General features: G+C 42.9%; 1 protein-coding gene across 1 annotated transcript; it reads right to left on the bottom strand.

Annotated features, from left to right (window-relative positions):
• Window positions 1–419: 419 nt before the first annotated feature.
• urp2 (urotensin II-related peptide) lies at window positions 420–4,856 on the bottom strand. The gene is made up of 5 exons (XM_048268550.1): window positions 4,371–4,856; window positions 2,354–2,959; window positions 1,452–1,486; window positions 1,202–1,361; window positions 420–918 (listed from the first exon to the last, which is right to left on the bottom strand). The coding sequence occupies exons 1-5, from the start codon at window positions 4,516–4,518 to the stop codon at window positions 887–889; spliced, it is 981 nt and encodes a 326-aa protein (XP_048124507.1). The 5' UTR covers window positions 4,519–4,856; the 3' UTR covers window positions 420–886.
• Window positions 4,857–11,807: the final 6,951 nt, after the last annotated feature.

The following is an 11,807-nucleotide window of genomic DNA, read 5'->3' as shown; positions in this document are numbered from 1 at the left end:
GTTCTCTGCGGTTCTTGATTACCCTTATTAACTTGTTGCCATGTCAACGCTGAGATTGGCAGCCCTCTGCACCTCTTAATCAACCCAAGAGGCACCACATCAGTAACTTGGATATTTCTGGCCACTTTTATAAGCGTTGTTGTCATGGACAGAGACCACTCGAGGAATTTGGATATGGGAGGTCTAACAAACAAGAGTGTGACATGTACAGAAAAAGAGATTAGGAGAGCGCCTGAAAGGTTTGCACTGGAAAGCAAACTCAGCAAGAAAAAGAAAGAAAGAAAGAAAGAAGAAACCTCTGCCAACAGTGTGCCTCCAACAAACAGTCTCTCCTCACTTCCCTTACTCTCTGTCCCCTTCTGTCAGGTAATGGCCATTGAGTGAGAGAGAAAGCTGTAGGAAAATAAACGTGTCTTTATTGATAGCAGGGGACGGTTTGATACTTGTGAGTTTATTATTGGAGCCAATTACACAATCTCGTTTCTCAAGGAGGTTAGCGGAGTTTCGTGCACAAAAGCCAAGGGGTACACACGTCTTTCTTGTTCTCTATCAAGTACAGACAGACACACACACATACACACACACACACACACACACACACACACAAACACACACACACACACACACACAAACACACGCACACACACACACACTTTCCGTTCTTCACTGTCAGTAAGGTTATTGATGAGCCCTGGATAGAGGGCTTTGTCGGCGCCTGGGCTGGGATGCTTGGCCCGGTTGCCAGGCACCAGGCTAAGCATTAGGAGGGTGGAGTGGAGCAGATGGAGGCAGCGGCTTCTGACATCCAACATCACATCAGCACAGAGCAGGGGTCCAGATTTCAGCGGAGGAGGAGGTGGTGGTCATGGTTGTCGTAGCGACTGTGTCAGTTTTGGGAGCAGTATTTCCAGAAACACACTGTAAAAAAGACAACCATGGAAAAGATAAAGAGAGTGAAATAGTGATTGGTATTTGCTCATTTCATTCAGGGAAAAAAGGGATTGGGGGGCTGGGGGTAGAGGATAAGAGGATAACTTATACACTTATGGTTAATTTATGTTATTTTAATTTTGTCTCACATTTTCATGGAATGTCAGACTTGCCAAGCCTTACCCATCAGTATACAGTGGCAGGCTTCTAAGGAATACCTACAAATGGTATGATACGTCTGATTATGTACTGTAAAAGTGGCGGTGCTCACCTCTCTTGTTGCCCTTTTTAGTCGGAGGAGGGAGGGACTTTTTGAAAGCCTTGCCACTTAGACTCAGTGGATTCACTTGTGCAGTGCTGGACCTAGCTGCAGTTCCACTGCTGTCAGTAGATGGCGCTGCTGTTGTTTTTACAGCTCCATCTGCTATTGCCTGAGATTATGACAGGAGATACCCAAACAGTCAGATAATGAAATACAAAAGACCACTGATACCAGTCCAGGATATAAGATAAATACATACCGTTTTACCCTTTTTCCCTGAACCACGTCCATTGCCTGTAAATGCACATTGAGAAGGTATAAGAGATGTTTTTAAACCAGTTCAAAGCAATACAGGAGCAGCATTCTTAGGATATGCACATATGTCTGTGGAAGGAGATGGGTGTGAGTGTGGGTGGTTTGTGAAGAGCATGTACATGTATTTGCCCTTTGAGTACTCAAAGTACTTTTTACCTCATGCATCCCTACATCCACTGATCAGGATGGCTTAAGACAGCAGGTAAGGGAATTTTGGTAACACTTTACGGTAAGGGTATATGAATTATCATGAATTCATGCATGAATTAATTCATGATTTACGTATTACTTCATTCCTTAATATCTCATGAATCATCAGAAATTTACATGAGTTCATAGTCTGCCATTCATGACCTCATACATGAACAACACATCAACTAAAGCATTAAGTATTGTGAGCACATCATTATGATATATTAAGAATGATCATGATGGTTTCTTGTTCTGCCAAAAATGTAGTCATCACTACTCAAATTCTGATTTGAACACAACACAGTTCTCTAAACACATGGCATTGTTCACACTTAAGTTGAGGGGCCACAAACATGATGAACTCATGAGTAATTAACCTGACCTATATGTAATCATGATGATCATGCTTAAGAAATCATAAATCATAATGATGTACCCATCGTACCTAATGCTTTAGTTGATGAGTTGTCCATGCATGAATTCATGATAATTCATGTACCCTTACTGTAAAGTGTAACCGAAATTTTTCACTGTCTCTTTTTTCTGAGCATTGTTTTCTTGTACTGTACAAATATGTTTGGGGCATTTGTGCCTTTATTTGACTGGTCGGTGGAGACTGCGTGCGTGCGTGCGTTGCATGCTGGTGCTTCTCACCTCGCGGTACGAGTGTGAGACGTGAGCTGAGGGTGCTGTTGAAGGCCTTGTAGAGCTCCTCCAGGGTGCTCAGCATCTTCAGGATCTTCTCCCTGCGGTCAAGTTCAAGGTCGGGGATGTCTGTCCCCACCCTCTCCCTCGCACGTTTGTCCACACCTCCACCCACCTGTCCTGGTCGCACCCATTCAGTGGTCATCGCAGAGGTCTTCGCTCGCTTGTCCAGGCTGCTGTTCTCTGTTCCTGTTTGTTCCTGCATGCTGGGCCTGCCTGTCACTTGGTCATCAGTCTTCAGAGGTCTGACGAAATCAGATGTGGACGCGGTGATCTTCCCCTCTACACCAGGAGCTGTGGACACCGGAAACGTCTTCATTCTCCTGCCGAGGATGACAAACGGTGTCCGGGTTTTGTCTCGGAACTCAGGGCGACTCGTGCCTGGGTCCCCCCTCATGTGTTTGTTGGGTTTGGTGATGTGCTGTGGTGGCACCATAACTGAGATGGACTTGGTCTGAGACGCTGGTGTTTGGATGATGCGCCGGTCCATCGCTGGTTCTGTGGTCAGTTGAGTGTCTGGACTGGTAGACCAGAGGTCTGGAGGTTTCTGGTCACCTTTGGAGAAAGACGTGAATAAAAGTTAAACGTCATCACACCGGAGGAGAACAAGAAGAAAGAGGAAATGGATGAGGAGAAGTTGAAAAAGTAGAAGTTGCAAGAGGAGGAAGAAGATGAGGAAGAAGAAAAGCATGACAATGGAAAATAAGAGGAACAATAAATATATTAATATTAAATCAGGAACAATATTTAGGAGATGGAGAGGAACAGAAACAAGGAGGAGAGAGAGAGATAGAGAGAGTGATAGAGAGAAAGTGAGATAGATAGAGAGAGAGAGAAAGAATGATGAAGAAAAAAAGCAAGAGGAAGTATAACACACAAAAGCAAAGTCATGACATAACTACAGTATGTCTATTTGCCAGTCTTTCTTATCAGCTTTTCAATCCTAAATGACAACAATCCTAAACACATATGCATACACACACACACACACACACACACACACATACACACAACAGGCATTTGCACACTCTCTCAGAAACATAGGTACACACAGCACCCACACAACTTTGCCACAATGGCTGTGGAGGACTCAGAGCTGTTGCCAAGGGGGAGTGACCCCTGAGCCGATGGCGTCACAGGCATTTGACGTCGGAGAGCTTGCGGGTCACACAACAATATGGCTTCAAGCTCTCTGCCAGGGTGATGCATACTTTCAGCTCCCTGAATATGTTTGGAGTATCCAAGTGCTCTCCAAAGGCACAAAGACATCACAGGCTGGACTTGCATGGTAAAGACTATGAACACAAATGTGTGTGGGCTGGCTGCACACACACACACACACACACACACACACACACGCACACACACACACACACACACACACACACACACACACACACACACACACACACACATACACACACACACACACTGATATACTGTGCACACACATGCACACACACACAAAATCACATGGATAAGTGCATTCGCTTGCACCTCCTACACACACACACACACACACACGTAAGATCCTTCTGACAATCTAAATTTGGCTCACATACAATGTGCTTCCCAGTTGTTTGACGTATTACAACCAGTTATGTGACTAGTTATGACAGAACGAAGTATACAACTGGCTATGACAGAAATATATCTTACTTGTTCTTAGGATAAGACTAACACTCTTTTTGGGAATGTATAAAATTTCTTGAATTGGATTCATGTATCTAAAAGTACACCAGATTTCTGAAGTGAGGCTTACACAAACTTCTTCAAGTTTAGTCCATGTGGGTTCTCATAGGCCCTACAACACTAAACAACCACATTCCAACATCAACTAGCAATGTAATCTGCATTTCATGTATTCTTATACAGAGTTGGGTTATTTCCACATAATCTGGTCAAACCATCTGTCCACAGACCAAGTCTACATATGACATGTAAGGACATTGCTTGGTGTGCTTACCTTGCAGTGGGAGGCTGTGAAGATGCACTGCCTCCAGAGGTGCAGAGTCTGTGACTGGCACGATTGGCAGCAGCAGCAGCAGTGGCATCAGTGCCCCCACCAAAGCCATCCTCCATGGCAGAATCGCGGATGTCAATTCTCTCTGCATAACTGCGTCGTTTAAGTTCGGGTACAGGCTACTGGGTCACTGGTTGAGATGTAGGCACAGATTCAATGTCGCTTCAGTTACGAGTACCTAGAGATGATAGAACTGATCTAATGTCATAGGACAAAGCTGTCCTTCTGTTGTCTTATTACTTGATACACGGCAACTTTTCCGTGGATCAGGTTGTGTTGTCTGTCTGCAGGTCCGATGTACGCAGAGGCATAAATGCACAAATACACACACACACACACTTGTTGGATTACTTGGATGCGCCCCTCTGAGGAAAAAGGCTTGTCGTGGAGGGTGTGTGTGCGTTGCGGGCGTGCAGTGCAGTGCGTCGCTCTCACTGTCTCTGTCTTCTCCTCTCGGTTCCGGGCAGCTTCTTAAACCTGGACCAGCACCTTACGCACATCCAATCACGGCCATTATCCCCCCACACCCCCCCTTTTACACACACACACACACACACACACACACACACACACACACACACACACACACACATACAGTCTGCCTCAAACCCTCACCACCCACCACCCAATCCCGCCAGTAGTGTGTTGGAGTGTGTGACATTTAGGGGGGGTGTGTTTGGCGTCGGGGGCCTCCTTTGTGAGCGGGGCGTCAGGCTGTGGGCCCTTCTGCGTCAACGGCCCTTTCTGCAGCGGCTCCTGTGCAAACACATTAACAAACACCTTATCACTGCTTATACAGCGCCGCGAGAGGGTGTCACTATGCGTGTGTGTGTGTGTGACAATGTGTGCATGTGTGACAGTGTGTTTGTGTGAAACCAACAAAGTAATCACAATGAGTATGTACTGGACAGGGACATTATGATGTATGCGACTATCAAGATGCACAATATTAACACATGCAGAATGTTCAATTAGCCAATTATTCACAGTCATCAGCCATTATCTGTTCCAACCAAGTGGAAATGTGTTAAAGGCATGGGTATCAGTGCCTTGTGTTAACAGGCAATTTACCAGACAGTGTTAAATGACACTTACACTTACTGCTTTATCACTGGACTTAGCTCACAAAGGTCAAACTAATATGAGGAAGCTCAAGTCATGCAGTTTTTAAGTAAAAGAGGAACATTCTATAGCTGCCATAAATCTGTTGTGTGTTTGTGTGTGGGGCAAATATTCTATTTATGTTAGAATAAATACATTATAATTTCAGAAATTTAAGAAACTATCATGTATATGTGTATGTGATGGTGGGATACATTTTGTTCAGTGTCTGCATGGGTCATGTCTTTCTTTGTAGTCAGGTTAACAACGCATGTAAGAAGTGATTCAAAGTCTGTGATTGCAAGCCTTTGTGATGTCAGGCATGAGGATACGACGAAGAATGCAAATAAAAAAGAAGGAAAAGAAAGAAAGGAGGGGAAGAGGAAGAGATGGAAGGAGGGATGAGAAGAAGAAGGAAAGGGAGAGAGGAGAAGAGATGGGAATCAATCCTGGTTGCTGGGAGGGGAGAATCTGATCTCAGACTATTCAACAATTCATTACCCTTTCGTCTCTGTACTGTCCATCCGTTTTGGCCCAATGACTGTGTGTGTGTGTGTGTGTGTGTGTGTGTGTGTGTGTGTGTGTGTGTGTGTGTGTGTGTGTGTGTGTGTGTGTGTGTGCCTTTGAGAGAAAGAAGAGAGAGAAGAGGGGATGAAAGAAATAGACATACAGATAGACAGACAGACACACAGCCATACTGCCTGACAGCCAACAAGTGTGTGTGTGTGTGTGTGTGTGACAATGTGTGCATGTGTGACAGTGTGTTTGTGTGAAACCAACAAAGTAATCACAATGAGTATGTACTGGACAGGGACATTATGATGTATGCGACTATCAAGATGCACAATATTAACACATGCAGAATGTTCAATTAGCCAATTATTCACAGTCATCAGCCATTATCTGTTCCAACCAAGTGGAAATGTGTTAAAGGCATGGGTATCAGTACCTTGTGTTAACAGGCAATTTACCAGACAGTGTTAAATGACACTTACACTTACTGCTTTATCACTGGACTTAGCTCACAAAGGTCAAACTAATATGAGGAAGCTCAAGTCATGCAGTTTTTAAGTAAAAGAGGAAAATTCTATAGCTGCCATAAATCTGTTGTGTGTTTGTGTGTGGGCAAATATTCTATTTATGTTAGAATAAATACATTATAATTTCAGAAATTTAAGAAACTATCATGTATATGTGTATGTGATGGGTGGGATACATTTTTGTTCAGTGTCTGCATGGGTCATGTCTTTCTTTGTAGTCAGGTTAACAACGGCGTAAGAAGTGATTCAAAAGTCTGTGATTGCAAGCCTTTGTGATGTCAGGCATGAGGATACGACGAAGAATGCAAATAAAAAAGAAGGAAAAGAAAGAAAGGAGGGGAAGAGGAAGAGATGGAAGGAGGGATGAGAAGAAGAAGGAAAGGGAGAGAGGAGAAGAGATGGGAATCAATCCTGGTTGCTGGGAGGGGAGAATCTGATCTCAGACTATTCAACAATTCATTACCCTTTAGGCCTCTGTACTGTCCATCCGTTTTGGCCCAATGACTGTGTGTGTGTGTGTGTGTGTGTGTGTGTGTGTGTGTGTGTGTGTGTGTGTGTGTGTGTGTGTGTGTGTGTGTGTGTGTGCCTTTGAGAGAAAGAAGAGAGAGAAGAGGGATGAAAGAAATAGACATACAGACAGACAGACAGACACACACAGCCATACTGCCTGACAGCCAACAAGTGTGTGTGTGTGTGTGTGTGTGTGTGTGTGTGTGCCTTTGAGAGAAAGAAGAGAGAGAAGAGGGGATGAAAGAAATAGACATACAGACAGACAGACAGACACACAGCCATACTGCCTGACAGCCAACAAGTGTGTGTGTGTGTGTGTGTGTGTGTGTGTGTGTGTGTGTGTGACAAACAGACAGACAGACACACAGTCATACTGCCTGACAGCCAACAAGTCTGGTGTTTGTTCTCTTTAGAAGTGAACTTAAATGAGAGAAAGAGGGAGAGAAGAGGGAAAAGAGAGAGAGTGAGGGAGAGAGGTATGTGGCAGTGGACTTTTCGTTTTCCTTCTCGTTTAGTCACCTTCAGATTTTGAAGGACAGTGCGTCCCTCTATTTTGTTCTGCGGTGAGTGAGATCACAAGGAACAAAAGAATAAACACTGAAACTCCAGACAGTCTGTCTCTGTGTCTGCATCATCTCTCTCGCTTTCTATCTCTCTCTCTCTCTGTCTCTGTCTTTCTCTCTCTTTCTGTCTCTCTGTCTCACTATCTTCACATCTTTCATCCCCCTCAATTGAACCAAGAAGTTACAAAATGCTTCTGATAAATGACAAAAGAGATATCATTTGAGCAGTTATATCTAGCTATTGTACAGGGGTTTAATTGAAGGAAAAGAGACGATGCCTATTGAACACTGATCCATTTGACTTTTCATGTTTTTATGCATATTCACCTCTAAGGGGCACTATAGTATCTCTTTGTAGACCAACACAGGTGTTTCTGCCAGTTTAGAAGTTGCACTGCTGGTGTGAGGGAAATTCTGTCGTAATCAACCACTGCAACCACTAGTGTAACCCTGCAAGATAGAATAAAGCGTAACTCATAAAAAATACAAAAAAATAGACTGAAAATGTCCAAGATAATTTAGACAAAGAAAAGAGTGCAAGTCTCATAACATTACAAACCCTGTAATAATGCCATCTTTTACAAATTGATTTTCCTTTTCAATTTTATACAGACAAAATAATTGAGTTCTTAGACAATGAAGACCTAAAAGACAAACATACACAAATAAACACAGAGAAATACAAAGATAAAGTCATGGGTAGCAAGCAAGACTCTAGGCATTCAATGCATTGCTGTAGAACTTTTCCCAGATGACTCTTTCTCTTACTGGTCCAAATTCAGTTTGATGCTTCAACCAAAGGGGTGAAAGCAAAGTAGAGCTGACGCTTTAACTGTTTTGTCTGTTGTCCAGAGTTTATCAAATAATCTGTAATAAATCTGTGATGAATTTTACAATAAATAATGTGAAAAACATGTAGTCAAAATTATTATTTTCTTTTATTTTAAAATATTTGGCAATCTGCGGAATTGGCAATTCTGCTCGTATCACTTGTACACTTTGGACGCAATGTTGTGAGTAACGTGAGTAACGGGGTGAGAAGCTAAGAACGTTGATAATGTCAATATAAAACAATTCTATCTATCTATCTATCTATCTATCTATCTATCTATCTTCAAAGCATGCAATTGATTTACAGTTTTTCTCGATCGTTTTGATACCTGTGTCAACTCTGAAATCACTTTCTCAAAACAGTTAACACCCATGTCTGAACAAAAGCACTCTGGACAAAATGACACATTTTGCTTGCAAAAGGCTGTTACTCTCTCAAAACACTTAAAACATGCAGCAAAAAGCAAAATCTTGCCTTCAAACACTACAACTTGTTGCCAATTCAAAAACACTCTTTAATCAATCATTACACACTAGACAACAAAATGCAAAATCTAGTTCTCAAAATGATCATTTTTGCTATGTCTGTTCCATTACTTTCTCATTTTTCTGGTATCAAAGACAAAATGTACTGAATAAAAAAAATATGTATTCATTCCTCTCAAGATGTTACTACCATTGACATGTAAGACATACAGTAAATACCTACTGTAGCAAGATACAGTAAATTTCATTGTAATTTTTCATCGAAATAGACCTACAGTAAACACCTTTTGTACTGCTTTGTCCACGAAATAGGCAATACAGTACTAAATGTGCATTAGATCCATACTTGCAAATAGCAACACAGAACAGACATCTCTTATGTATAATGAATGATTGCTGATTGAAGAATTGTGCAAAGGAGTTTCACACAGGTGTATCAGAGATTTAGACTTATGCAAGGAATCTATACCACCTGTGAAAAGATGTTTTCCTTTTGTTTAGCATGGGAAAACCAATAGAGTTTGGGGCTTTTGAATGACACCTGTGCTAACTGTTTTGCAAAAGGGTGTAAGAAATGTGTGAACCCAATGAAAATGTGTGAACACATTCGCAAGAGATGACTTCTGCAGTGCAAAGAAAGTAGTCATGAAGACCAAGTGGGTTCCAGTTTACTTAAGCAGGTAAAAGCAATCGAGAAAAACTGTAACTGGATTGTTTGGTTGTAGATTGGAAAGTGACATAGAAAGAAAAAGAGATTTTCCCAAATGTCTGATGGAGCGAGATGGAGTGAGTGGATGGTGGATGCATCTGGATAAGAGGGATGAAGAGAGTGGAGCAGAGGGCTGGACAGAGGAGGTGGATGGAGGATGGATGGATGGTGGTGATGGTGGGTGGACGTGGTGGTGGTGGTGGGTGGCAGAGAGAAGGTCAGGCCCAGAAAAGAGCGATTTGTTTTCAGTGAAACAGGAGAGCACTCCCCCCACTTACCACCGGCACAGCCTACAGCGGAATCAATTACCACTCGCCTGCAGGAAACTCAACCTGCGCAACACAGTAAGGGCACGACCTGCTGTGTGTGTGTGTGTGTATGTGTGTGTGTGTGTGTGTCCTTGTGTGTGTGTGTGTGTGTGTTTGAGAGAGAGTGTGTGTGAGTGTGTGGTGTGTGTGTGTGTGTGTGTGTGTGTGTGTGTGTGTGTGTGTGTGTGTGTGTGTGTGTGTGTGTGTGTGTGTGTGTGGGGTGTGCATGTAGGTGACTGCAGTTTTTTGTGTGACTGACGGACACTGATAAAAGGGATAGGGCATGTGAGTTTTACAGAGCCCAACTAAGGTGCTGACAGAAATTACACTAATTGTCTTTAATCTACATGTTAGCAGAATGAAAAGAAAGTGTACAGACAATACAGTTAATTGCAATTACAGAGCAATGTACTGGGAATGACAAAATGTGCTAATTATATTACATACTGGAACTATAATTTTGATAGTATTGTCCGTTTAAGTCACACAGGGGTGCCAGAACACATTTGTGTGAGAAGACTGATAGAATAAGGTGTATTAGATGTAAGTGAGTGAGAGAGTGTGTGTGTGCGTGTGCGTACGTGTGTGCGTGTGTGCGTGTGTGTGTAGGGTTATGAGGGCAGCACAGTGTGTTACCCTACACCTCGCAGAGACTGTGGCTCACCAGAGGCCAGTGTGGTTCAGGAGGGTTTGAAACCTCTGAAACCTCTAACCACAGTGTGCGTATGCACACACATACACACACACACACACACACACACACACACACACACACACACACACACACACACACACACACACACACACACACAGACACAGAGCGAGAGAAAGAGTGAGAGAGACAGACAGACAAACAGTTATACAAAAACCACCAGATACATAAACATAAATACGGGTCAACATAGTCTGACAATCATCTGTAGCCAATACAACACCACGTACATGACTCATGCAAACGCATTCTCTCTCTCTCTCTCTCTCTCTCTCTCTCTCTCTCTCTCTCTCTCTCACACACACACACACACACACACACACACACACACACACACAAAACAGGTTTATTTTCATATTTTCCTGAATCACCAAGCATTACTGATTATACACTCAAAGCCCACCAGTGTCACCTAACAAATATTTGTTATGGAGAAATAGGATCTGCCAAGACAGCTGCCAAACCAATTGTGTTTGGTTTGGCTGCAAAATTCTGTACTACTCGCATTCCCCACCAATGCAAAATACAGGGGAGATACCTATCCAGTTGTTGACAATGCACAAAAATTGGGAAATGCATCAAAATCTGCTCCATCTCTCTTTCACAGCAGATGATGTGTCACAGCAGCAACAATGACATCCCACTGTCAAACAGCTCATTACAGAATGTCACAACTGTCCTTCAACCTCCAGATGTGAACCTCCATCTAGAGATTTTTTGGACTTTTTTGGTCTTTTGATGTGAGTTGGCTTACGTAAACATCTGTTGCATACATGTTTGAAGGCAAGATCCACGTTAGACGAAGGGTAGGAGAGAGAGAGAGAGAGGGAGAGAGAGAGAGAGAGAGAGAGAGATAGAGAGAAAGAAAGGGGGAAAGGAGAAAGAAGCCAAGTGTCTGGACCCTAGAGGTCCTGTCAAGAGGGAATACATTTATCCACAGTTGGATGGTTGATTGGAAGGATGGATTGATGGATAGATGGATGGATAGAAAGAGTGGGTGATAAGAAGGGATGGGAGAGAGGGAGAAAGGGATTGGGTCCTGAAGGAAATTGAGGAGGACAGCACAAGTGATTGGTTACTATTAGTAGACACTAATGGGTGTGACATCGATAAGACGTGT

The sequence above is a fragment of the Alosa alosa genome, chromosome 17 (assembly GCF_017589495.1).
Source record: "Alosa alosa isolate M-15738 ecotype Scorff River chromosome 17, AALO_Geno_1.1, whole genome shotgun sequence".
NCBI classification, from domain to species: domain Eukaryota; kingdom Metazoa; phylum Chordata; class Actinopteri; order Clupeiformes; family Clupeidae; genus Alosa; species Alosa alosa.
Note: the sequence above shows the minus strand (reverse complement) of the source record. Positions and strands in the feature narration are given on the sequence as shown.